The sequence below is a fragment of the Heteronotia binoei genome, chromosome 9 (genome assembly GCF_032191835.1).
Source record: "Heteronotia binoei isolate CCM8104 ecotype False Entrance Well chromosome 9, APGP_CSIRO_Hbin_v1, whole genome shotgun sequence".
Taxonomy (NCBI): domain Eukaryota; kingdom Metazoa; phylum Chordata; class Lepidosauria; order Squamata; family Gekkonidae; genus Heteronotia; species Heteronotia binoei.
Window position 1 is genome coordinate 118,545,379 of NC_083231.1, and position 25,257 is coordinate 118,570,635.

The following is a 25,257-nucleotide window of genomic DNA, read 5'->3' on the forward strand; positions in this document are numbered from 1 at the left end:
CATAGCATTCAGTGCTTCTCCCCAAAATGCCCTCCAAGTTTCAAAAGGATTGGACCAGGGGGTCCAGTTCTATGAACTCCCAAAGAAGGTGCCCCTATCTCATTATTTCCAAAGAAAGGGAAGGCCTTTCAAAGGTGTGCGGTCCCTTTAAATGTGCCGGCCAGAACTTCCTTTGGAGTTCAATTATGCTTGTCACGTCCTTGCTCCTGGCTCCACCCCAAAGTCTCCTGGCTCCACCCCAAAGTCTCCTGGCTCCACTCCTAAAGTCTCCTGGTTCCACCCCAAAGTCTCCTGCCTCCACCCCAAAGTCTCCTGGCTCCACCTCTAAAGTTTCCTTGCTCCACTCCTAAAGTCTCCTGGCTCCACCCCTAAAGTCTCCTGGCTCCACCCCAAAGTCTCCTGGCTCCACCCCTACAGTTTCCTGGCTCCACCCCAAAGTTTCCTGGCTCCACCCCAAAGTCTCCTGGCTCCACCCCTAAAGTCTTCTGGCTCCACCCCTAAAGTTTCCTGGCCCCACCTCTAAAGTTTCCTTGCTCCACTCCTAAAGTCTCCTGGCTCCACCCCTAAAGTCTCCTGGCTCCACCCCAAAGTCTCCTGGCTCCACCCCAAAGTTTCCTGGCTCCACCCCAAAGTCTCCTGGCTCCACCCCTAAAGTCTTCTGGCTCCACCCCTAAAGTTTCCTGGCCCCACCTCTAAAGTTTCCTTGCTCCACTCCTAAAGTCTCCTGGCTCCACCCCTAAAGTCTCCTGGCTCCACCCCAAAGTCTCCTGGCTCCACCCCTACAGTTTCCTGGCTCCACCCCAAAGTCTCCTGGCTCCACCCCTAAAGTCTTCTGGCTCCACCCCTAAAGTTTCCTGGCCCCACCCCTAAAGTTTCCTTGCTCCACTCCTAAAGTCTCCTGGCTCCACCCCTAAAGTCTCCTGGCTCCACCCCAAAGTCTCCTGGCTCCACCCCTACAGTTTCCTGGCTCCACCCCAAAGTCTCCTGGCTCCACCCCTAAAGTCTCCTGGCTCCACCCCAAAGTCTCCTGGCTCCACTCCAAAGTCTCCTGGCTCCACCCCTACAGTCTCCTGGCTCCACCCCCAAAGTCTCCTGGCTCCACCCCTAAAGTCTCCTGGCTCCACCCCTAAAGTTTCCTGGCTCCAACCCAAAGTCTCCTGTCTCCACCCCTAAAGTCTTCTGGCTCCACCCCTACAGTTTCCTGGCTCCACCCCAAAGTCTCCTGGCTCCACCCCAAAGTCTCCTGGCTCCACCCCTAAAGTCTTCTGGCTCCACCCCTAAAGTTTCCTTGCTCCACCCCAAAGTCTTCTGGCTCCACCCCTAAAGTCTTCTGGCTCCACTCCTAAAGTCTCCTGGCTCCACCTCTAAAGTTTCCTGGCTCCACCCCAAAGTCTTCTGGCTCCACCCCTAAAGTCTCCTGGCTCCACCCCTAAAGTTTCCTTGCTCCACTCCCCAAGTCTCCTGGCTCCACCCCAAAGTCTCCTGGCTCCACCCCCAAAGTCTCCTGGCTCCACCCCTAAAGTTTCCTGGCACCACCCCCAAAGTATCCTGGCTCCACCCCCACAGTCCCCAGATATTTCTCGATTCGGATTTGGCAACCCTACCCACAGGAAGTGATCACACGGCCAGTTTCGAGACCCTCAAAAGGCAAAGCCCGAGTGGTCCGGAGTCTTAAAGGATGCACTCGTGCCTCTCTGTGGCTTTCAAGGCCTCGTGCATGCTGGCAGCAGACAGCCTCCTGTTGATGTTGCGGTAGCTGCACCGCAGCAGGCTCCCAAAAGCCGTCCTCAGATCCCGGTTGAAGAGCGCGTAGATCAATGGGTTGACGAGGGAGTTGGTGTAGCCCAGCCAGAGGAGGGTCCTCTCTAGCCGCAGAGGGATGCAGCTGCACCGACCACCACAGACGAAAGGCCTGGCCGTGGACATCAGGAAGAAGGGGAGCCAGCAGAAGGTGAAGGCCCCGACGATGATCCCCAGGGTCCTGGCCGCCTTCTGCTCCTTCTTGAAGATGGAGATGTTCTTGTGGTCCTGGCGGAGCAGCTTGGACAGGGTGACGCACTCCTCTGACGCTTTGTCCCGCCGGGTGGCCTGCTGCCTGCGGAGGCCGATCTCCACGCAGTAGGCCCCGTCTTGGTCGTGGGGCCTGGAGAGGTCCATGAAGCGATGCTTCTCCGCGCTGGCCTTGGCCGCCTTGTAGATCCGGTGGTACATTGCCAGCATGACCGTCATGGGGATGTAGAAGGCCACACCGGTGGAATAGATGGTGTAGCCAAAGTCTAGGCTGATGAGGCAGACCCTCTCCACGGTGTTCTTAGCCCAGCCAAATAGAGGAGGGAGTGTGATGGAGGCAGAGAGGAGCCAGACGACCACCACCATCTTGGCCATCAGCTTCCCATCTTGTCTTATGGGGTATGTCAAAGGACGGGTTATTCCTAGGTACCTGGAAAACAAGGATCCGGAGTCAGGAGGCTGGCTCAGCGTTTATTTCCTGGCTTATGATATAAGAACATAAGTGCAGCCATCTTGGATCAGGCCAATGGCCCATCCAGTCCAACACTCTGTGTCACACAGTGGCCAAAAAACACCAGGTGCCATCAGGAGGTCCACCAGTAGGGCCAGGACACAAGAAGCCCTCCCACTGTGCCCCCCCCCCCACTGCAAGCACCAAGAATACAGAGCATCACATGCCCCAGACAGAGAATTCCATCTATACCTTGTGGCTAAGAGCCACTTATGGACCTCTGCTCTTAAGAACATAACAGAAGCCATGTTGGATCAGGCCAGTGGCCCATCCAGTCCAACATTCTGTCACACAGCGACCAAAAACCCCAGGTGCCGCCCGTTGGGCCAGAACACTAAAAGCCCTCCCACTGTTGCCCCCCCCAAGCACCAAGAAAACAGAGCACCACTGTCCCAGACATAAGAACGTAAGAGAACCCATGTTGGATCAGGCCAATGGACCATCCAATCCGTGTCACACAGTGGTCAAAAAACCCCAGGTACCATCAGGAGGTCCATCAGTGGGGCCAGGACACTAGAAGCTCTCCCATTGTTGCCCTCTCAAGCACCAAGAATACAGAGCACCTCTGCCCCAGACATAAGAACGTAAGAGAAACCATGTTGGATCAGGCCAATGGCCATCCAGTCCAACACTCTGTACACACAACAGCCAAAAACCCAGGTGCCATCAGGAGGTCCACCAGTGGGACAAGGACACTAGAAGCCCTCCCACTGCTGCCCCTCCAAGCACCAAGAAGACAGAGCACCACTGCTCCAGACATAAGAGAAGCCATGTTGGATCAGGCCAATGGCCCATCCAGTCCAACACTCTGTACACACAGTGGCCAAAAAACCCAGGTGCCATCAGGAGGTCCATCAGTGGGGCCAAGACACCAGAAGTCCTCACACGGTTGCTCCTCCCAAGCACCAGGCAACCCTACTAAAATATCATCCCAAATATAAATACAATGCACTGCCTGACCCCAAAATGATACAAAATGGATGCCAGCCAGAGACAAGCCTGAACAAAGCCTAGAATTATGAGAAAGAGCAGCTGGCTAGCTAACGACCCTCTGCACACCCCAGGGAGACGTGTAATTTAGGAACAATGGGTCTCCCAAGAACCTGTCGCCTCACACTGAACTGATCTCAACATCCAGCCTCACTTCCTTTCACTCATTTACTTTAATTAAGCAACAGTTAACACTATTCACACAACCTGGTAGCATTTCCCATCAGGTACTTGCAGAGCCATCAAGCACCACTAATGCCTATAGCAGGGATGTCAAACATGGAGGGGTCCTATCAGGCCCACGAGCAAATCAAAAGTAGGTTTGCAACTTAAGCCCCTAAACAACACCTGAACAGCATACTCAAGATTGCTACAGCACAGACACTGTCTCCAGTTTCTGGTGCAATGATTCAGAACAAGAGGTGTCAGTTATCAGGAACTGTTAAAGGAACAAAATATTGCAAGAGCGCTAATCTTTTAAGCATGTTTTATTTTAATTTTTTTTTTAAAAAAAGCAGTCACGTAGGCAAATGTAAAGTAGGCTGGAAAGGACTTTCGGAAATTAAAAGTACCGCTTCTTACTGTTTATTTCTTCAATTTTTTTTGGCAGAGTCTGGATTTAGCTCGAGGGATGCAGCTCCAAATGTAACGCCTCATTCGAAAATAAAAAAAGGCAGCTGTACATTTGCCAAGTGCAAAAAAGCTACTGAAAACAGATGCCTTTGCTATTTTTACCAGCAATGTTCTTAATTGGTGTAAGTGGTTTACTGGGAAACCGTGGTGACGATCCACCGACGGTTAGTCGTGACTTCAAATCCTTCCAAAGGAACGAAACCCCAAGCGTCATTGACATGACTCACAAGGGATGGATTACGGCCACAAGACAGATTCATTCTCCGAGCATCATGAAGTTACACACACCTGGTCCATCCCTTATACATCTTGCCTAGAGCACTGAAAACTTCTCTTTGAGAAAATGGACCTGTGACTTTAGAACAAACACATATGAAGGTGCTTGCTACTGATGTATGGCTGTGAGAGCTGGACTATAAGGAAGGCCGAGAGCAGAAGAATAGCTGCTTTTGAGCTGTGGTGCTGGAGAAGACTCTCGAGAGTCCCTTGGACTGCAAGAAGATCCAATCAGTCAGTCCTGAGGGAAATCAACCCAGACTGTTCCCTGGAAGGTCAGATGCTGAAGCTGAAGCCCAAATACTTTGGCCACCCAATAAGAAGGGAGCACTCTCTGGAGAAGACCCCGATGCTGGGAAAGACAGAAGGCAAAAGAAGAAGGGGACGGCAAAAGAGGAGACGTCTGGACAGCGTTACTGATGTAACTAAGATGAATTTGAGTAGACTATGGAGGACGAATTTGAGTAGACTATGGAGGATGGAGGAAGACAGGAGGGCCTGGCGTGACTTGGTCCGTGGGGTCGCAAAGAGTCAGACTCGACTGTGCGACTGAACAACAAAAGCTACTGAATCGGACCCTTGGTCTATCAAGGTCAGTATTATCTGCTCAGGCTGGCAGCTGCTCTCCAGGGCCTCAGACTGAGGTCTGTCACATCACCCTTCTACTTCATCCTTTTAACTGGAGATGCCAGGGAAGAAGAAGAAGGAGGAGGAGGAGGAGGAGGAGGAGAAGAAAAGGAGGAGATTGGATTTATACCCCACCCTTCACTACCTGAAGGAGAAGAAGAAGAAGAAGAAGAAGAAGAAGAAGAAGAAGAAGAAGAAGAATAATTGCAGATTTTATACCCCGCCCTTCTCTCTGAATCAGAGACTCAGAGCGGCTTACAATCTCCCATGTCTTCTCCCCCCACAACAGACACCCTGTGAGGTGGGTGGGGCTGAGAGGGCTCCCACAGCAGTTGCCCTTTCAAGGACAACCTCTGCCAGAGCATGGCTAACCCAAGGCCATTCCAGCAGCTGCAAGTGGAAGAGTGGGGAATCAAACTTGGTTCTCCCAGATAAGAGTCCACTCACTTAACCACTACACCAAACTGAGTCAAAGAGGCTTCCAATCTCCTTTCCCTTTCCTTCCCCACAACAGACACCCCTGTGAAAGAGGTGGAGCTGAGAGAGTTCTGAGATAACTGTGACTTTCTCAAGGTCATCAAACTGGCTTCATGCGGAAGAGTAGGGAATCAAACCCGGTTCTTCCAGATTAGATTTATACTCCGCCCTTCACTCAGAGTGGCTTACAATCTCCCTCTCCCCACAACAGACACCCTATGAGGGAGCTGGAGCTGAGAGAGCTCTGACAGAAACTGCTCTTGAGAGGAACAGCTCTGCGAGAACTTGTGACAGACTCAAGGTCACATCAGCAGGTGCCTGTGGAGGAGTGGGGAGTCAAACCCGGTTCTCCCAGATAAGAGTCCATGCATTGAACCACTGCACCTGGGATTGAACCTGGGACTTTCTTCATGCTGAACAGATGCTCTACCACGGAGCCATGGCCCTTCCCCATGAAATGAACAAATGTAAAAATAGTCATAGAAGAAGAAGAGTTCATATTTATACCCTGCTCTTCCCTATTCAAAGGAGTCGCTAAGTGGCCTTCCCTTCCTCTACCGACAACAGAAACCCTGTGAGGTAGATGGGGCTGAGAGAGTTTTGAGAAAACTGGGACTGGCCCAAGGTCACCCAGCAAGCTTCAGGTGGAGGAGTGGAGAATCAAACCCAGTTCTCCAGATTAGAGCCTTCCTTCCTTCCTTCCTTCCTTCCTTCCTTCCTTCCTTCCTTCCTTCCTTCCTTCCTTCCTTCCTTCCTTCCTCCCTTCTTTCCTTCCTTCCTCCCTCCCTCCCTTCCTCCTTTCCTTCCTTCCTTCCTTCCTTCCTCCCTCCCTCCCTCCCTTCTTTCCTCCCTCCCTCCCTTCCTTCCTTCCTCCCTTCCTCCCTCCCTTCTTTCCTCCCTCCCCTCCCTCCCTTCTTTCTTTCCTCCCTCCCTTCCTCCCTCCCTCCCTTCCTTCTTTCCTCCCTCCCTTTCCTCCCTCCCTCCCTTCCTTCTTTCTTTCTTTCCTTCCTCCCTTCCTTCTTTCCTCCCTCCCTCCCTCCCTCCCTCCCTTCCTTCCTTCCTCCCTTCCTTCCTCCCTTCCTTCCTTCTTTCCTTCCTTCTTCCCTTCCTCCCTCCCTCCCTCCCTCCCTTCCTTCCTCCTTCCTTCCTTCCTTCCTTCCTTCCTTCCTTCCTTCCTTCCTTCCTTCCTTCCTTCCTTCCTTCCTTCCTTCCTTCCTTCCTTCCTTCCTTCCTCCCTCCCTCCCTCCCTTCCTTCCTTCCTTCCTTCCTTCCTTCCTTCCTTCCTTCCTTCCTCCCTCCCTCCCTCCCTCCCTCAAATATCTGACATTTATTCTACGTGGCTTTTACATTAAGCAAGTTTGGCCACCCATGACCTAGAACTTCTGGCTGCCATACAGTCGTAAGATCTCCTGGCTACGGTATACACATGGAAACTGCCCTTAGCCTCATGCTTCTATGACCGGGCAAATACCCCAATACTTGGATCCAGGGCTTTTTTGGGAGCAGGAGCTCCTTTGCATATCAGGCCACTCTCCTCTGATGTAGCCAATCCTCCTGGAGCTTACAGGGCTCTTCGTACAGGGCCTACTGGAAGCTCCCAGGAGGATTGGCTCCCTCAGGGGTGTGTGGCTTAATATGCAAAGGAGCTCCTGCTACAAAAAAAAGCCCTGCTTGGAACTCTGGAAAAGGGATCCAGAGACTCCCCTGATTCTGAAGCCTCCTCTCCCGTTCTGCTGCTCTTGACAGTTCTTCAAGCCGCCTCGTCCTCCAGCCGCTGAGCCACGTTCCAGGAGCATCTGTTGATGCTGCCATCTGGCCGGTTCGAAGCTCCCAGCAATCTGAAGGCGAAAAACTCCCATAAACCAGATGTCCCCCCCTCTGGGCCATCAGTTGCGCACCGCAGGTCCAAGAAGTGGCACACACGAACACACATGAAGGTGCCTTACGCTGAATTAGCCTCTTGCGCCATCAAAGTCAGTACTGTCTACCAGGGCTCACTATATAGCAGGAGCTCCTTTGCATATTAGGCCGCACCCCCCTGCTGTAGCCATTCCTCCAAGAGCTTACAGCAGGCCCTGTACAAAGAGCCCTGTAAGCTCTTGGAGGATTGGCTACATCAGGGGTGTGTGGCCTAATATGCAAAGGAGCCCTGTAAGCTCTTGGAGGATTGGCTACATCAGGGGTGTGTGGCCTATTATGCAAAGCAGCCCTGTAAGCTCTTGGAGGATTGGCTACATCAGGGGGTGCGGCCTAATATGCAAAGGAGCTCTTGCTGGATGTTCCTAGTTCCACCCGCCAGATGTCCCAGCCAATCCCTGCAGATTCTAAGCAACATCAGCCAATGAGAGGCCATGGAACCTCTGGGGGAGGGGAGTGAAAAGGAGGGAAACGTCATGGCCCCAGATGCAGGGGCGGAATTCTAGCAGGAGCTCCTTTGCATATTAGGCCACACACACCCCGATGTAGCCAATCCTCTGACAGCTTACAAAAAAGAGCCTTGTACGCTCTTGGAGGATTGGTTACATCGGGGGGTGCAGCCTAATATGCAAAGGAGCCCCTGCTACGAAGTGAGCCCTGCTGTCTACTCAGACTGGCAGCAGATCTCTGCACAGTCTCAGGTGCAGGTCTTTCCCATCCCATCACCTCCTACGTGATCCTTCGTAACTGGAGATGCCAGGAATCGAACCTGGGACCTTCTGTATGCCAAGCAGGTTTCTCTACCACTGAGGCCCAGCTCCTCCCCAAGTTCATTTGCACGACAACCCGCGGGTCGTCTCTTTGTGCGGCTGGCTAGCTACGGTATGGTAAAGATTAAACCTGGAGCCAGAGTTGCCTTGTGAGAATTGACATGCACACCAAGAGAACTGTCGCCTTGTGAGAACTGACATACGCACATAATGGATCGAATTGCGCCATGGTTCCAGAGAACTTAACTTTTGTCGGACGAAGAGACTCGCCATCGAAACGCTTGTATTTTTGCCAGAAACGTGTTACATTTTGCATTTTCTGGATGAGAAACTCTGGCACCGTTGTAATTAATTGTGTGCAAATTACTACTCTCGTGTCAGTGGACCTTGCATAAGAACATAAGAGAAGCCATGTTGGATCAGGCCAATGGCCCATCCAGTCCAACACTCTGTGTCACACAGTGGCAAAAAAATTTATACATACACACACACTGTGGCTAATAGCCACTGATGGACTTCTGCTCCATATTTTAATCTAAACCCCTCTTGAAGGTGGCTATGCTTGTGGCCGCCACCACCTCCTGTGGCAGTGAATGCCACATGTTAATCACCCTTTGGGTGAAGAAGTACTTCCTTTTATCCGTTTTAACCCGGCTGCTCAGCAATTTCATCGAATGCCCACGAGTTCTTGTATTGTGAGGAAGGGAGAAAAGTACTTCTTTCTCTACTTTCTCCATCCCATGCATTATCTTGTAAACCTCTTGCATTTACATGTCTGTACGAAAGTCTGTATAGCTCACAGAGCCGCTGTGTGTATGTTCGCAAAGAAGTAACTATATACAGTTTTGCTTCAGGATTGTGAGTAATAATAATGTCATAAAGCCTACGGCATTTCTGAAGAACAGTCATTAGTAATGCAACCCGGATCAAAGGTTTTCTGAATGTGTTAATTTTACTATTCCGCTATTGGGTTTTCACTTTGTACTGCTTTGCATTCTAAACCCCGCCAGCTATACGTTGGCTCTGCTCACTGCACCTCATTCCTCGTCTGAAGAAGCGCGCCAGCACACGAAAGCTTACGTTCTGAACAAAACTTTGTTGGTCTTAAAGGTGCGACTTGACTCCTGCTTTGTTCTACTGAACTCTGCTTGGGAGGCAATCCAGGGTTCTAAGCGAGGCTGCCGTATTTCTACAGAGAGACTCAAGGAGAGGCACGGTTGCGTGGCGCACGCTAACATCCCACTGCCCTCTTGTCGACCTCAAACGCTCCGTGCGAGTTTGTGCCTCCTTCAACCGTTCACATCGGAAATGAACCCGCGGAATCAGATCAACCGTTTCCCAAGCTCAGGAGCTTTTACCAGGTTATAGCAATTGAGGACATAATCGCTTCCTTCCCCCTTGCTTTTAATAAGCCTCGTGTTCTGCACCCAGCCAGAGTAGTGAAATGAGGATGGGTTTTTTAAAAAAAACAAAAAAAAGCACACACACACAGTGGATAATTGTGATCTTCAAAAATCCACCTGAGTCACGAAGAGCCTGGGGTGGACAGAACTGGGCGGGTCAGATGGGTTATGCCTGAAACACAATCATTGAGAGGTTGCCAGGTCCAACTCAAGAAATATCTGGGGACTTTGGGGGTGGAGCCAGGAGACTTGGGGGGTGGAGCCAGGAGCAAGGGTGTGACAAGCACGATTGAACTCCAAAGGGAGTTCTGGCCATCATATTTAAAGGGACTGCACACCTTTTAAAGGCCTTTCCTCCACTGGAAATCATGAAGGAGAGGGGCACTTTCTTGGGGGGCTCATAGGATTGGACCCCCTGGTCCAGTCTTTCTGAAATGTGGAGGGAATTTTGGGGAGATGTTTTAAGCGTGTTTTATTTTAAGTGTAAACCCCCCTTTAATTGTGTTTGCATCCTTTGTAAAGTTTATATCTCTGCTACCTAATCTGAAATAGGTTCACACATGGCCCAGCCCGACATGGCCCGGCCCAACAAGGTCTCATTTATGTCAGATCCGGCCCTCAGAACAAATGAGTTTGACACCCCTGCCCTAAATCATTTGAATAGCCCCCCCCCCCTTTTTTGCACCTTTTCCAATGTTATCATATCTTTTTTTGAGGAGCAGTAACCAGTAGAGCCCCGTGGTGCGGTGGTAAAGCTGCAGTACTGCAGTCGGAGCCCTCTGCCCATGACCTGAGTTCGATCCCAGCGGCAGCTGGTTCAGGTTGCCGGCCCCAGGTTGACTCAGCCTTCCATCCTTCCGAGGTCGGGCAAAGGAGTCCCCAGCTTGCTGCGGGGAAAGTGTAGATGACTGGGGAAGGCAATGGCAAACCACCCCGTCAAAAGTCTGCCGGGAAAACGTTGTGAAAGCAACGTCACCCCAGAGTCGAAAACGATTGGTGCTTGCACAGGAGACTGCCTTTACCTTTAACCAGAACTGACCTCCTCCTCCCCCTCTTCTTCTTCTCCTCCTCCCCCTCCTCCTCTCCATTTCTTCTTCGCAAGCCCCCTCATTTGAGAGAAGTTACCCCTTTCTAACGAGAATTGTGGGTGTGTGACCCCCAGTCTGCCAAAAAAAAACCCCCATCTCCTGTCTATATTGGGCCTTATTCCCGGAGTTCTTCTATCTGCAGAGAGGCCAGGTTCAAAATTAGATATAAGATTCCCCTTGAATTCTTTGAAGAATGCATTTAAATGTCACAACAAATCTCCATTTATTTGTGACGGGCAGAACAGAGCTTGTTATTGCGCCCCCGCTCTTCTCTTCTTCCTCCTCTTGTGGATGAAGTGTGTCAGCGTCCTGATCTGCAACAGAAACACACACACACACCAGGAATCGAGTTCTAATTTGCTGACTTGTCTAAATTCAGACAACTGGGCAGACCGGACCTCGTTTCCTCCCCTACACTTCTGGATCCTAAAGTGGGGCTAAAAGGCGATTTAGAATCCCCGTTTGTGGGGAGGAAATAAACACCGTTCTACGACAACCCTCATCTACGGCTCCGAATCGTGGGTTTTATACTGTCATCACCTGCGACTCCTTGAGCGCTTCCATCAGCGCTGCCCTCGCACCATCCTCAACATCCACTGGAGTGACTTTGTGACCAACACTGAAGTCCTCAAGAGGGCGGAGGTTACAAGCATCGAAGCACTGCTGTCGAAGACGCAGCTGCGCTGGGCAGGGCATATTTCTAGGATGGAAAACCACCGCCTTCCCAAGATTGCCCTGTATGGCGAACTTTCCACCGGCCATCGAAATAGAGGGGCACCAAAGAAGAGGTACAAGGACTCCTTGAAGAAATCCCTTGGCACCTGTCGCATCAACCATCACCAGTGGTCTGACCTAGCCTCAGATCGCAAAGCATGGAGGCACACCATCCACCAGGCTGTCTCTTCCTTTGAGAACGCACGCATAGCTGGTCTTGAGGACAAAAGGAGATTGAGGAAGAATCGCACTGCTACAGCACCAACCCCAAATCAGACTTTTTCCTGCAGCCACTGTGGCCGGATCTGCCTGTCCCGCATTGGTCTTATCAGCCACCAGCGAGCCTGCAGCAGACGTGGACTACTGCACCCTTCTTAAACCTTCATTCGCGAAGTCAAGCCGAGAGAGAGAGAGACACACACACACAAGAGCCTTCATTCTGACATCAGGGCACGTTGGAGAACGACTGAAATGACGACGCCTTCCGCGGCGTCTTGTGAGTAAAGACAGCAGGGAGCGCAGCCCATGAGGATGGTAGAAAACGGCAGAAGTGCTCGCCATGGAGAAACAGAGGCGTGCTGTGCCATCTGAATTCTGGTTGCCAGGTCCCCCCTAATCTAGGAGAACCATTCGTGCAAACGAGAAAGACTTTCAGAAAGCAGTTGTGAGCGGTGACATAAGCACAGGTTCCGGAACTAAAGATAAGCGGCCAGTAGAAGTGGCAACGAAACACAACTCGAACCTGGGACTCGTGTAGCCCTACCTGCTGGATTGAGGACTGCTACCTCAGGAAGGAGAATCATCGGCACTGTCTGCGTCTGTCAACAGGAAGGATCATAGAATCATAGAATCATAGAGTTGGAAGGGACCTCCAGGGTCATCTAATCCAACCTCCTGCACAATGCAGGAAACTTACAAACACCTCCCCCTAAATTCACAGGATCTTCATTGCTGTCAGATGGCCATCTAGCCTCTGTTTAAAAACCTGCAAGGAAGGAGAGCCCACCACCTCCTGAGTTGGAAGGGACCTCTAGGGTCATCTAATCCAACCCCCTGCACAATGCAGGAAACTCACAAACCCCTCCCCCTAAATTCACAGGATCTTCATTGGGGACTCTTTAGCTTGGAGAAACGTCGACTGCGGGGTGACATGATAGAGGTTTACAAGATAATGCATGGGATGGAGAAAGTAGAGAAAGAAGTACTTTTCTCCCTTTCTCACAATACAAGAACTTGTGGGCATTCGATGAAATTGCTGAGCAGACAGGTTAAAACGGATAAAAGGAAGTACTGGAAAGGAAGAGACTGGAAAGGAAGCAGAGCAGAGCTCATGCTTTGCTGGGGGCGGGGCTAGCTTTGGCTTTTCTTGTGACCCGGTATTGAGGCTTCCATGGCCCGGTACCGGGTCACGACCCTGCAAGTGGGAAACGCTGCTCTAGATGACAGCCCTTCAAGTACTTGAAGATGGTGATCCTATCACCTCTCAGCCGCCTCCTCTCCAGGCTAAACATGCACAGCTTCTTCAACCTTTCTTCATAGAACCTGGTCTCCAGATCCCTCACCACCTTCATCGCCCTCCTCTGGACTCGTTCCAGCTTGTCCTTCTTAAAATGTGGTGCCCAAAACTGAACACAAGACTCCAGGTGAGGTCTTACCAGAGCAGAGGAAAACGATACCATGTAATGGACAGCAGAATTTGGTACCTTATCTTCAAGTATCCAGTGTTGGATTAAGCACTGGAATTATGGTTGTGGACTTTGGACTTATTAGACGTTTGTGTGGAAAGTAAATGTTTAAAGCATTTATTTGCAGCATATAATTACACGGTGTTTGTTGTTTGTTTTACTAATCCCCAGGTGAAGGCAGGGGATCCCCTGGTTTGGAGGCCCTCCCCCCACGTCACAGGTATCAGAAAGCGGGGGAGGGGGAGCAAAATGTCTGCTGGGCACTCCATTATTTCCTATGGAGACTGATTCCTATAGGGTATAATGGAGAATTGATCTCTGGGAATTTGAGGCTCTAAGAGGGCTGGTTTTTTTGAGGTAACGGCACCATATTTTATGCATAACATCAATGCTTCTCCCAAAACAGCCCCCAAGTTTCAAAAAGATTGGATCGGGGGTCCAATTTTATGAACCCCAGAAGAAGGTACCTCTATTCTTCATTATTTCCAAATGGAGGGAAGGCCTTTAAAAGTCATGTGAACATAAAAACGTAAGAGAAGCCATGTTGGATCAGGCCAATGGCCCATCCGGTCCAACACTCTGTGTCACATAAGAACATAAGAGAAGCCATGTTAGATCAGGCCAATGGCCCATCCAGTCCCACACTCTGTGTCACACAGTGGCCAAAAAAACCCAGGTGCCATCAGGAGGTCCATCAGTGGGGCCAAGACACTAGGAGCCCTCCCACTGTGCCCCCCCACCCAAGCACCAAGAATACAGAGCATCACTGCCCCAGACAGAGAGTTCCATCTATACCTTGTGCCACTGATGGACCTCTGCTCCATATTTTTATCCAATCCCCTCTTAAAGCTGGCTATGCTTGTAGCCGCCACCCCCTCCTGTGGCAGTGAATTCCACATGTTAATCACCCTTTGGGTGAAGAAGGGCTTCCTTTTATCCGTTCTATCCCGAATGCTCAGCAATTTCATTGAATGCCCACGAGTTCTTGTGTTCTGAGAAAGGGAGAAAAGGAATTCTTTCTCTACCTTCTCTATTCCATGCATCATTTTGTAAACCTCTATCATGTCACCCCGCAGTCGATGTTTCTCCAAGCTAAAGAGCCCCAAGCGTTTTAACCTTTCTTCATAGGGAAAGTGTTCCAACCCTTGAATCATTCTAGTTTCCCTTTTCTGCACTTTCCCCAATGCTATAATATCTTTTTGGAGGTGCGGTGACCATAATTGTACACAGTATTCCAAATGAGGCTGCACCATTGATTTATACAGGGGCATTATGATACTGGCTGATTTGTGGTCCCTTTAAATTTGATGTAGTCCCTTTAAATGGGATGGCCAGAACTCCCTTTGGAATTCAATCATGTTTGTCACACCCTTGCTCCTGGCTCCACCTTCAAAGTCTCCTGGCTCCACCCCCAAAGTCTCCTGGCTCCACCCCCAAAGTCCTCAGATATTTCTTGAGTCAGAATTGGCAACCCTACCCTAGTTACTGGCAGGGGAGGAGGGGGTGGTTAAGATTGCCAGCTCCAGGTTATGAAACTCCTGGAGATTTGGGGGGGGGGGTGGAGTTTGAGGAGGGAAGGGGCTTCAGTGGGGCACAAGGCCTCCAAGTCCACCCTTCAAAGCATCCCTTTTCTCCAAGGGAGCTGATCTCTGTAGTCTGGAGATGAGCTGGAATTCTGGGAGATCCCCAGGCCCCACCTGGAGGCCTGGCATCCCTCAGTTCTGACTACATCACGTGAATGATTCCGATTCTGGAATTCGGGATGAACTTGGAAGAGCTGTTCAAATGTGAATCTCGACTTTGCTTTGTAAAAATGAGTCCCCCTCCCTTTGACAGGATTATTCAGAAGAGTTTTGAAGGAGAACATAAGGGGAGAGGATCAGACCAGAGCTCCATCTAGTCCAGAATCTTGTCTCCTCCCCCCCACCCCCTCCATGCTACCTTCCCTCCCCCAATTCCCAGCATCTCCAGTTAAGCAGACCAGCTAGCCGGTGGAGTGAAAGGCAAAAACCTCAGTGAGCCAGTTTGGTGTAGTGGTTAAGTGTGCGGACTCTGATCTGGGAGAACCGGGTTTGATTCCCCACTCCTCCACTTGCAGCTGCTGGAATGGCCTTGGGTCAGCCACAGCTCTCTTATCTGGGAGAACCGGGTTTGATTCCCCACTCCTCCACTTGCAGCTGCTGGAATGGCCTTGGGTCAGCCAGAGCTCTCTTACCTGGGAGAACCGGGTTGGATTCCCCACTCCTCCACTTGCACCTGCTAGCATGGCCTTGGGTCAGCCGTAGCTCTGGCAGAGGTTGTCCTTGAAAGGGCAGCTGCTATGAGAGCCCTCTCCAGCCCCACCCACCTCACAGGGTCTGTTGTGGGGGGAGAAGATACAGGAGATTGTGAGCTGCTCTGAGTGTCTGATTTAGAGAGAAGGGCGGGGTATAAATCTGCAGTCATCTTCTTCTTCTTCCCTCCCCCAATTCCTAGCATCTCCAGTAAAGCAGACCAGCTAGTCAGTGGTGTGAAAGGCAAAAACCTCAGTGAGCCAGTTTGGTGTAGGGTTGAAGTGCACGGACTCTTATCTGGGAGAACCTGGTTTGATTCCCCACTCCTCCACTTGCACCTGCTGGAATGGCCTTGGGTCAGCCAGAGCTCCCGCAGAGGTTGTCCTTGAAAGGGCAGACTCTTATCAGGGAGAATCGGGTTTGATTCCCCACTCCTCCACTTGTGGCTGCTGGAATGGCCTTTACCCTTACTATTTGACAGTTTTTGATAACTGACACCAATGGGCTGGGCATTGCAAGCCACAAATGGAGCCCGAACTGGCCCTCAGGCCGCATATTTGACACCCCCGGCCTAGGCTACCAAAACTCTTGGATTGGCCGGGATGTACTGAGAAGGCCACACCTTCCTCCCCAAACACGCAAGCCCCTCCTTACCTGTCCACGCTGATGACGCAGAGCGTCATGATGGAGGCGGTGCAGCACATGACGTCCATGGCGATGAAGACGTTGCAGAAGACCTCCCCAAAGAGCCACTCCCCTCCCACGAGGTCCGTGATGATCACGAAGGGCATGACGGCCAAGGCCACCGAGAGGTCAGCGGCCGCCAAGGAGACCACCAGGTAGTTGGAGGGCTGGCGGAGCTTCTTGATGACGCAGATGGAGATGATGACCAGGCTGTTGCCGGCGATGGTCAGCAGGGTGATGACCGAGAGGACCGTCCCGATGACCACTTTCTCCGTCTCCCCGTACAACAGGATATTCTCCCCGCAGTCCGTCGCGTTGGTGGCATTGGAAGGGAGCGAGTCTGGTTCAGCCGACTTGGGGAGTCCCTCAGTCATGAAGGGGGCCGGGGTGGACTTGCGGGTGGGATCCCCTCGCGCCGCGCCCTCCACGACGAGAAGATGCTGCTGCAGAAACCGGTGAGGGCCGATCCCGACGAACATGCTTTGAACCAACCACCGGGCGGAGAAGCGGCAGGAGCTGATTGCAATCCTTTGGGTCGGCTGCAAGAAGAAAAACAGCGGTGAGATGCAGCCCGGGGGCACGGCCGGTGCGTGGGAGTAGGCCAAATAGGTGGCCGTCTAGGGTGCCACCTGGCCAAGGGGCACCACCAGAGGCCCTTTCTGCCCACGTGCAGTGTATGTGCTCCTTGGAGCCTGCCTTCCCCGATAGAAAGCAGACCCCATGGAGCTCAGATGCTGCCCGGCTGGTTTTGCAAAAGTGGACGGTGCCTACACAGTGCGTTCCTCGGAACCCGGCAGGGATAAATTAACCAATTGCAAAAGCTGAAGAAGAGCCAATGACAGTTTCTAAAAACTGCCTCCTGTTGAAGTTGTCTGCTGCTACTCCTCCTTCCTACTCTCCTTTAAGAGAGCCCTGGGGTGGGAGCTATAGCACAGTGGTAGAGCATCTTTCTCATATGCCCAAGGTCTTGTCCCTGGCACCTCCAGCTGAAAGGATCAAGCAGAAATGGTCATGTGAACATAAGAAGATAAGAGAAGGCATGTTAGATCAGGCCAATGGCCCATCCAGTCCAACACTCTGTGTCACACAGTGGCCAAAATTTTTTTATATATACACACACACTGTGGCTAATAGCCACTGATGGACCTGTGTTCCATATTTTTATCTAAACCCCTCTTGAAGGTGGCCGTGCTTGTGGCCGCCACCACCTCCTGTGGCAGTGAATTCCACATGTTAATCACCCTTTGGGTGAAGAAGGACTTCCTTTTATCAGTTTTAACCTGTCTGCTCAGCAATTTCATCGAATGCCCATGAGTTCTTGTATTGTGAGAAAGGAAGAAAAGTACCTCTTTCTCTACTTTCTCCATCCCATGCATTATCTTGTAAACCTCTATCATGTCACCCCGCAGTCGACGTTTCTCCAAGCTAAAGAGTCCCAAGCATTTCAACCTTTCTTCATAGGGAAAGTGTTCCAGCCCTTTAATCATTCTAGTTGCCCTTTTCTGCACTTTCTCCAAAGCTATAATATCCTTTTTGAGGTGCGGCGACCAGAACTGCACACAGTACTCCAAATGAGACCGCACCATCGATTTATACAGGGGCATTATGATACTGGCTGATTTGTTTTCAGTTCCCTTCCTAATAATTCCCAGCATGGCATTGGCCTTTTTTATTGCAAACGCACACTGTCTTGACATTTTCAGTGAGTTATCTACCACGACCCCAAGATCTCTCTCTTGGTCAGTCTCTGCCAGTTCACACCCCATCAACTTGTATTTGTAGCTGGGATTCTTGGCCCCAATGTGCATTACTTTGCACTTGGCCACATTGAACCGCATCTGCCACGTTGACGCCCACTCACCCAGCCTCAACAGATCCCTTTGGAGTTCCTCACAATCCTCTCTGGTTCTCACCACCCTGAACAATTTAGTGCCATCCACGAACTTGGCCACTTCACTGCTCACTCCCAACTCTAAATCATTTATGAACAAGTTAAAGAGCATGGGACCTAGTGAAGGTCTTGTCCCAGGCACCTCCAGCTAAAAGGGTCAGGTAGAAATGGTCATGGGAAGGTCTTGTCCCTGGCACCTCCAGCTAAAAGGATCAGGTAGAAATGGTCACGTGAAGGTCTTGTCCCTGGCACCTCCAGCTAAAAGGGTCAGGTAGAAATGGTCACGTGAAGGTCTTGTCCCTGGCACCTCCAGCTAAAAGGGTCAGGTAGAAATGGTCATGTGAAGGTCTTGTCCCTGGCACCTCTAACTAATAGGATCAGGTAGAAATGGTCACGTGAAGGTCTTGTCCCAGGCACCTCCAGCTAAAAGGATCAGGTAGAAATGGTCACGTGAAGGTCTTGTCCCTGGCACCTCTAACTAATAGGATCAGGTAGAAATGGTCACGTGAAGGTCTTGTCCCAGGCACCTCCAGCTAAAAGGATCAGGTAGAAATGGTCACGTGAAGGTCTTGTCCCTGGAACCTCCAACTAAAAGGGTCAGGTAGAAATGGTCACGTGAAGGTCTTGTCCCTGGCACCTCCAGCTAAAAGGATCAGGTAGAAATGGTCACGTGAAGGTCTTGTCCCAGGCCCCTCCAGCTAAAAGGGTCAGGTAGAAATGGTCACGTGAAGGTCTTGTCCCTGGCACCTCTAACTAATAGGATCAGGTAGAAATGGTCACGTGAAGGTCTTGTCCCAGGCACCTCCAGCTAAAAGGGTCAGGTAGAAATGGTCATGTGAAGGTCTTGTCCCTGGCACCTCTAACTAATAGGATCAGGTAGAAATGGTCACGTGAAGGTCTTGTCCCAGGCACCTCCAGCTAAAAGGATCAGGTAGAAATGGTCACGTGAAGGTCTTGTCCCTGGCACCTCTAACTAATAGGATCAGGTAGAAATGGTCACGTGAAGGTCTTGTCCCAGGCACCTCCAGCTAAAAGGATCAGGTAGAAATGGTCACGTGAAGGTCTTGTCCCTGGCACCTCCAGCTAAAAGGATCAGGTAGAAATGGTCACGTGAAGGTCTTGTCCCTGGCACCTCCAGCTAAAAGGATCAGGTAGAAATGGTCACGTGAAGGTCTTGTCCCTGGCACCTCCAGCTAAAAGGATCAGGTAGAAATGGTCACGTGAAGGTCTTGTCCCTGGCACCTCCAGCTAAAAGGATCAGGTAGAAATGGTCACGTGAAGGTCTTGTCCCTGGCACCTCCAGCTAAAAGGATCAGGTAGAAATGGTCACGTGAAGGTCTTGTCCCTGGCACCTCCAGCTAAAAGGATCAGGTAGAAATGGTCACGTGAAGGTCTTGTCCCTGGCACCTCTAACTAATAGGATCAGGTAGAAATGGTCACGTGAAGGTCTTGTCCCAGGCACCTCCAGCTAAAAGGATCAGGTAGAAATGGTCACGTGAAGGTCTTGTCCCTGGCACCTCTAACTAATAGGATCAGGTAGAAATGGTCACGTGAAGGTCTTGTCCCAGGCACCTCCAGCTAAAAGGATCAGGTAGAAATGGTCACGTGAAGGTCTTGTCCCTGGCACCTCCAGCTAAAAGGATCAGGTAGAAATGGTCACGTGAAGGTCTTGTCCCTGGCACCTCCAGCTAAAAGGATCAGGTAGAAATGGTCACGTGAAGGTCTTGTCCCTGGCACCTCCAGCTAAAAGGATCAGGTAGAAATGGTCACGTGAAGGTCTTGTCCCTGGCACCTCCAGCTAAAAGGATCAGGTAGAAATGGTCACGTGAAGGTCTTGTCCCTGGCACCTCCAGCTAAAAGGATCAGGTAGAAATGGTCACGTGAAGGTCTTGTCCCTGGCACCTCCAGCTAAAAGGATCAGGTAGAAATGGTCACGTGAAGGTCTTGTCCCTGGCACCTCTAACTAATAGGATCAGGTAGAAATGGTCACGTGAAGGTCTTGTCCCAGGCACCTCCAGCTAAAAGGATCAGGTAGAAATGGTCACGTGAAGGTCTTGTCCCTGGCACCTCTAACTAATAGGATCAGGTAGAAATGGTCACGTGAAGGTCTTGTCCCAGGCACCTCCAGCTAAAAGGATCAGGTAGAAATGGTCACGTGAAGGTCTTGTCCCTGGCACCTCCAGCTAAAAGGATCAGGTAGAAATGGTCACGTGAAGGTCTTGTCCCTGGCACCTCCAGCTAAAAGGATCAGGTAGAAATGGTCACGTGAAGGTCTTGTCCCTGGCACCTCCAGCTAAAAGGATCAGGTAGAAATGGTCACGTGAAGGTCTTGTCCCTGGCACCTCCAGCTAAAAGGATCAGGTAGAAATGGTCACGTGAAGGTCTTGTCCCTGGCACCTCCAGCTAAAAGGATCAGGTAGAAATGGTCACGTGAAGGTCTTGTCCCTGGCACCTCCAGCTAAAAGGATCAGGTAGAAATGGTCACGTGAAGGTCTTGTCCCAGGCACCTCCAGCTAAAAGGATCAGGTAGAAATGGTCACGTGAAGGTCTTGTCCCTGGCACCTCCAGCTAAAAGGATCAGGTAGAAATGGTCATGTGAAGGTCTTGTCCCTGGCACCTCCAGCTAAAAGGATCAGGTAGAAATGGTCACGTGAAGGTCTTGTCCCAGGCACCTCCAGCTAAAAGGATCAGGTAGAAATGGTCATGTGAAGGTCTTGTCCCTGGCACCTCTAACTAATAGGATCAGGTAGAAATGGTCACGTGAAGGTCTTGTCCCAGGCACCTCCAGCTAAAAGGATCAGGTAGAAATGGTCACGTGAAGGTCTTGTCCCTGGCACCTCCAGCTAAAAGGATCAGGTAGAAATGGTCACGTGAAGGTCTTGTCCCTGGCACCTCCAGCTAAAAGGATCAGGTAGAAATGGTCACGTGAAGGTCTTGTCCCTGGCACCTCCAGCTAAAAGGATCAGGTAGAAATGGTCACGTGAAGGTCTTGTCCCAGGCACCTCCAGCTAAAAGGATCAGGTAGAAATGGTCACGTGAAGGTCTTGTCCCTGGCACCTCCAGCTAAAAGGGTCAGGTAGAAATGGTCACGTGAAGGTCTTGTCCCTGGCACCTCCAGCTAAAAGGATCAGGTAGAAATGGTCCCGTGAAGGTCTTGTCCCTGGCACCTCCAGCTAAAAGGGTCAGGTAGAAATGGTCACGTGAAGGTCTTGTCCCTGACACCTCCAGCTAAAAGGGTCAGGTAGAAATGGTCATGTGAAGGTCTTGTCCCAGGCACCTCCAGCTAAAAGGATCAGGTAGAAATGGTCACGTGAAGGTCTTGTCCCTGGCACCTCCAGCTAAAAGGATCAGGTAGAAATGGTCACGTGAAGGTCTTGTCCCTGGCACCTCCAGCTAAAAGGGTCAGGTAGAAATGGTCATGTGAAGGTCTTTTCCCTGGCACCTCCAGCTAAAAGGGTCAGGTAGAAATGGTCATGTGAAGGTCTTGTCCCTGGCACCTCCAGCTAAAAGGGTCAGGTAGAAATGGTCATGTGAAGGTCTTGTCCCAGGCACCTCCAACTAATAGGATCAGGTAGAAATGGTCACGTGAAGGTCTTGTCCCAGGCACCTCCAGCTAAAAGGGTCAGGTAGAAATGGTCACGTGAAGGTCTTGTCCCTGGCACCTCCAGCTAAAAGGGTCAAGTAGAAATGGTCATGTGAAGGTCTTGTCCCAGGCACCTCCAGCTGAGAGGATCCAGTAGTATTCTCACAATTCTCATTGCTTAATCTCACAATTTTTTAAAAGAAATACATTTAAAATAAAAAAACCTGTAAATTAAAAATATAAATCGTTTGAAGTTTCTTCATTTCTCCTACAATGCTCTGGTTTTTAAATTTGGGGGGGGGAGGGGGCGCTGATGGGTCCCTCGCCTAGGGCATCCAAAACCTTTGCACCGGCCCTGTCCAGTGGATACCAGTGGGGAGAATAATTCCTCTGCCTCTATCCACCACTGCCACTAGCGTTCTCTCTTAGCTGAGTTAAAAAAGTAAAAAGGTCAAGGTAGTCCCCTGTGCAAGCACCAGTCGTTTCCGACTTTGGGGTGACGTTGCTTTCACAACGTTTTCACGGCAGACTTTTGACGGGGTGGTTTGCCTTTGCCTTCCCCGGCCCTCTACGCTTTCCCCCCAGCAAGCTGGGGACTTAGCTGAGTTAGCGTGAGCCAACTCACAGATTTTTTAGCCTCCGGCTCACACATTTTTGCCTTAGCTCAGGAAAAAGGACCCCGGAACAAATTAACTTATGCAGCAGCTCACAGCTTTAATGGCAGTAGAATTCACAAAGTAGAATTTTGGCTCGCAAGACTGCAGCTTAAAAGGAAAACTGAACGCCACCACTTCTTCCTCTCCCACATTCAGGCCCCAACTGAACAATCCGTCTGCGTCCTTGCAGGGGTCATTTTGTAGAAAAAGAGGTACTGGAGCTAATTAGATAACTCATTTGCTTCACCTTTTTGCATATGCCACACGCCCAGGCCTCGGATTCAGCTAGGGTTGCCAAGTCCAATTCAAGAAATATCTGGGGACTTTGGGGGTGGAACCAGGAGACTTTGGGGGTGGAGCCAGGAGACATTGGGGGCGGAGCCAGGAGCAAGGTTGCGATAAGCAGAATTGAACTCCAAAGGGAGTTCCGGCCATCACATTGAAAGGGACAGCACACCTTTTAAAATGCCTTCCTTCCATAGAAAATAATGAAAGATAGGGGCACCTTCTTTTGGGGCTTGTAGAATTGAACCCCCTCGTCCAATCCTTTAGAAACTTGGGGGGTATTTTGGGGAGAGGCACTGGATGCTATACTGAAAATTTGGCGCCTCTACCTCAAAAAACAGCCCCCCTAGAGCTCCCGATACCCGCAGATCAATTCCCCATCATTCCCTATGGGAATTGTTCATGGAGATGCATGATGGCTGTGGGGGAGGGGCTTCCCCCGCCGGCCAGCTGGCTGGGGGAGGGGGAAAGCCTGTAGAACCGGAGGATCCCCCGCTGGGACCTGGGGATTGGGAAGCCTAGATTCAGCAGGAGCTCACAGGAGCACAGCTCCTGAACCTTTCTGAGGGTTCCCCCCTCCTCCTCCCCACTTTGTCCATGGAATAGCAGGTGCAGCTGCATAACAATCCCTGGATGAGCTCCGCCACCTATTTTTCCACCAAGCGACCCCTGCACACACCCTTGACATCACCAGAAGGTGGACTAAATTATATCAGCTCAACATCTACCTTCAAATGCTTCTTGAATTATAATGGTCCTAAAAGAGCCCCGTGGCGCAGAGTGGTAAAGCTGCAGTACTGCAGTCGGAGCACTCTGCGCACAACCTGAGTTCGATCCCAGTGGAAGCTGGGTTCAGGTAGCCAGCTCCAGATCGACTCAGCCTTCCATCCTATCAAGGTCTGTCAAAGGAGTCCCCAGCTTGCTGGGGAGAAAGCGTAGATGACTGGGGAAGGCAGTGGCAAACCACCCCGTAAAAAGTCTGCCGTGAAAACATTGTGAAAGCAACGTCACCCCAGAGTCAGAAACGACTGGTGCTTGCACAGGGGACTACCTTGACCTTTTTAAAAAACCTTACTCCATTCCAATGTTCCCTCTAAGCTGCAGAGTCTTGCTAGCAAAAATTCTACTTTGTGAGCTCCTGGCATTAAAGTTGGGAGCTCCTGCATCGATTAATTTGCTCTGGGGTCCTCCTTCCTGAGCTAAGACAACAATGGGTGAGCTGGAGGCTAAAAATCTGCAAGTTAGCCCACGCTCACTCAGAGAGGACACAGCTCCCATCGTACTTTTAAAACGACTTTCACACATGTTGTGTGGCTCTTGAAGCCCCCAACACCCCATCAGCTGACTTAGAGAAGGCAGTTCTCTCTTTAAATCACTTCTCCAAGATGCCAAGCCAGTGGGCGACGTGGAGAGTGAATTTAAAGTTAAAGTTGCTTTCCTTCCACCTTCCTTCCTTCCCTCTCACCCATAGCTCTGCTGGAATGGCCCTGGGTCAGCCATCGCTCTGGCAGAGGTTGTCCTTGAAAGGGCAGCTGCTGTGAGAGTCCTCTCAGCCTCACCCACCTCACAGGGTGTCTGTTGTGGGGGAGGAAGGGAAAGGAGATTGTGAGCTGTTCTGAGACTCTTCGGAGTGGAGTGCGGGATATAAATCCAATATCTTCATCTACCTCACAGGGTGTGTGTTGTGGGGGAGGAAGGTAAAGGAGATTGTGAGCCGTTCTGAGACTCTTCGGAGTGGAGGGCGGGATATAGATCCAATATCTTCATCTACCTCACAGGGTGTCTGTTGTGGGGGAGGAAGGTAAAGGAGATTGTGAGCCGTTCTGAGACTCTTCGGAGTGGAGGGCGGGATATAAATCCAATATCTTCATCTACCTCACAGGGTGTCTGTTGTGGGGGAGGAAGGTAAAGGAGATTGTGAGCCGTTCTGAGACTCTTCGGAGTGGAGGGCGGGATATAAATCCAATATCTTCATCTACCTCACAGGGTGTCTGTTGTGGGGGAGGAAGGTAAAGGAGATTGTGAGCCGCTCTGAGACTCTTCGGAGTGGAGGGCGGGATATAAATCCAATATCTTCATCTACCTCACAGGGTGTCTGTTGTGGGGGAGGAAGGGAAAGGAGATTGTGAACCGCTCTGAGACTCTTCGGAGTGGAGGGCGGGATATAAATCCAATATCTTCATCTACCTCACAGGGTGTCTGTTGTGGGGGAGGAAGGTAAAGGAGATTGTGAGCCGCTCTGAGACTCTGAGGCAGGATATAAATCCAATATCTTCACCTTCTTCTTCTCCTTCCCTCCTTCCTCCCTCCCTCCCTCAAACATCTGATGTTTATTCTATGTGGTTGTTAAGTTAAGCAAGACTGACCACACCTGGTTTATATATTCATGGGTGAACTGAATTGAAAGACACACACAATCATTCTTTGCATTTTATAATCCTAATTTCCATGCACAGACACTAACCCTAACCCTAACCGCTCTGTACCTTTTTGGCATCAGATAACCAGCACAATTAACTTAGGGCTGTACCGTGGTTAGAGCTTTTGATTGGAGAGACCCAGGTTCAAATTCCACCCCTGCCTGCAGCATGCGGGGTGATGTGCTCTCTCAGTCACGCCTGCCTCACAGGGGTGTTGTGAAGACAAAGGGAGAAAGCAGGGGCGGGATAAAAACCTAGCAAATAAATGAATCCCCCCAACTAATGTACAGAATAGTATCTTTTCTCAAAATAACACTCCTGAATGTGAGGAATATTATCATTTCTCAAAGGTACTTCCAAGACG

General features: G+C 50.7%; 1 protein-coding gene across 1 annotated transcript; it reads right to left on the reverse strand.

Annotated features, from left to right (window-relative positions):
* Positions 1–1,621: 1,621 nt before the first annotated feature.
* Positions 1,622–16,547, reverse strand: LOC132577418 (5-hydroxytryptamine receptor 7-like). Its single transcript, XM_060247198.1, has 2 exons — positions 16,029–16,547; positions 1,622–2,440 (listed from the first exon to the last, which is right to left on the reverse strand). Exons 1-2 carry the CDS (start codon positions 16,535–16,537, stop codon positions 1,672–1,674), a joined length of 1,278 nt encoding a protein of 425 aa, XP_060103181.1. The 5' UTR covers positions 16,538–16,547; the 3' UTR covers positions 1,622–1,671.
* Positions 16,548–25,257: the final 8,710 nt, after the last annotated feature.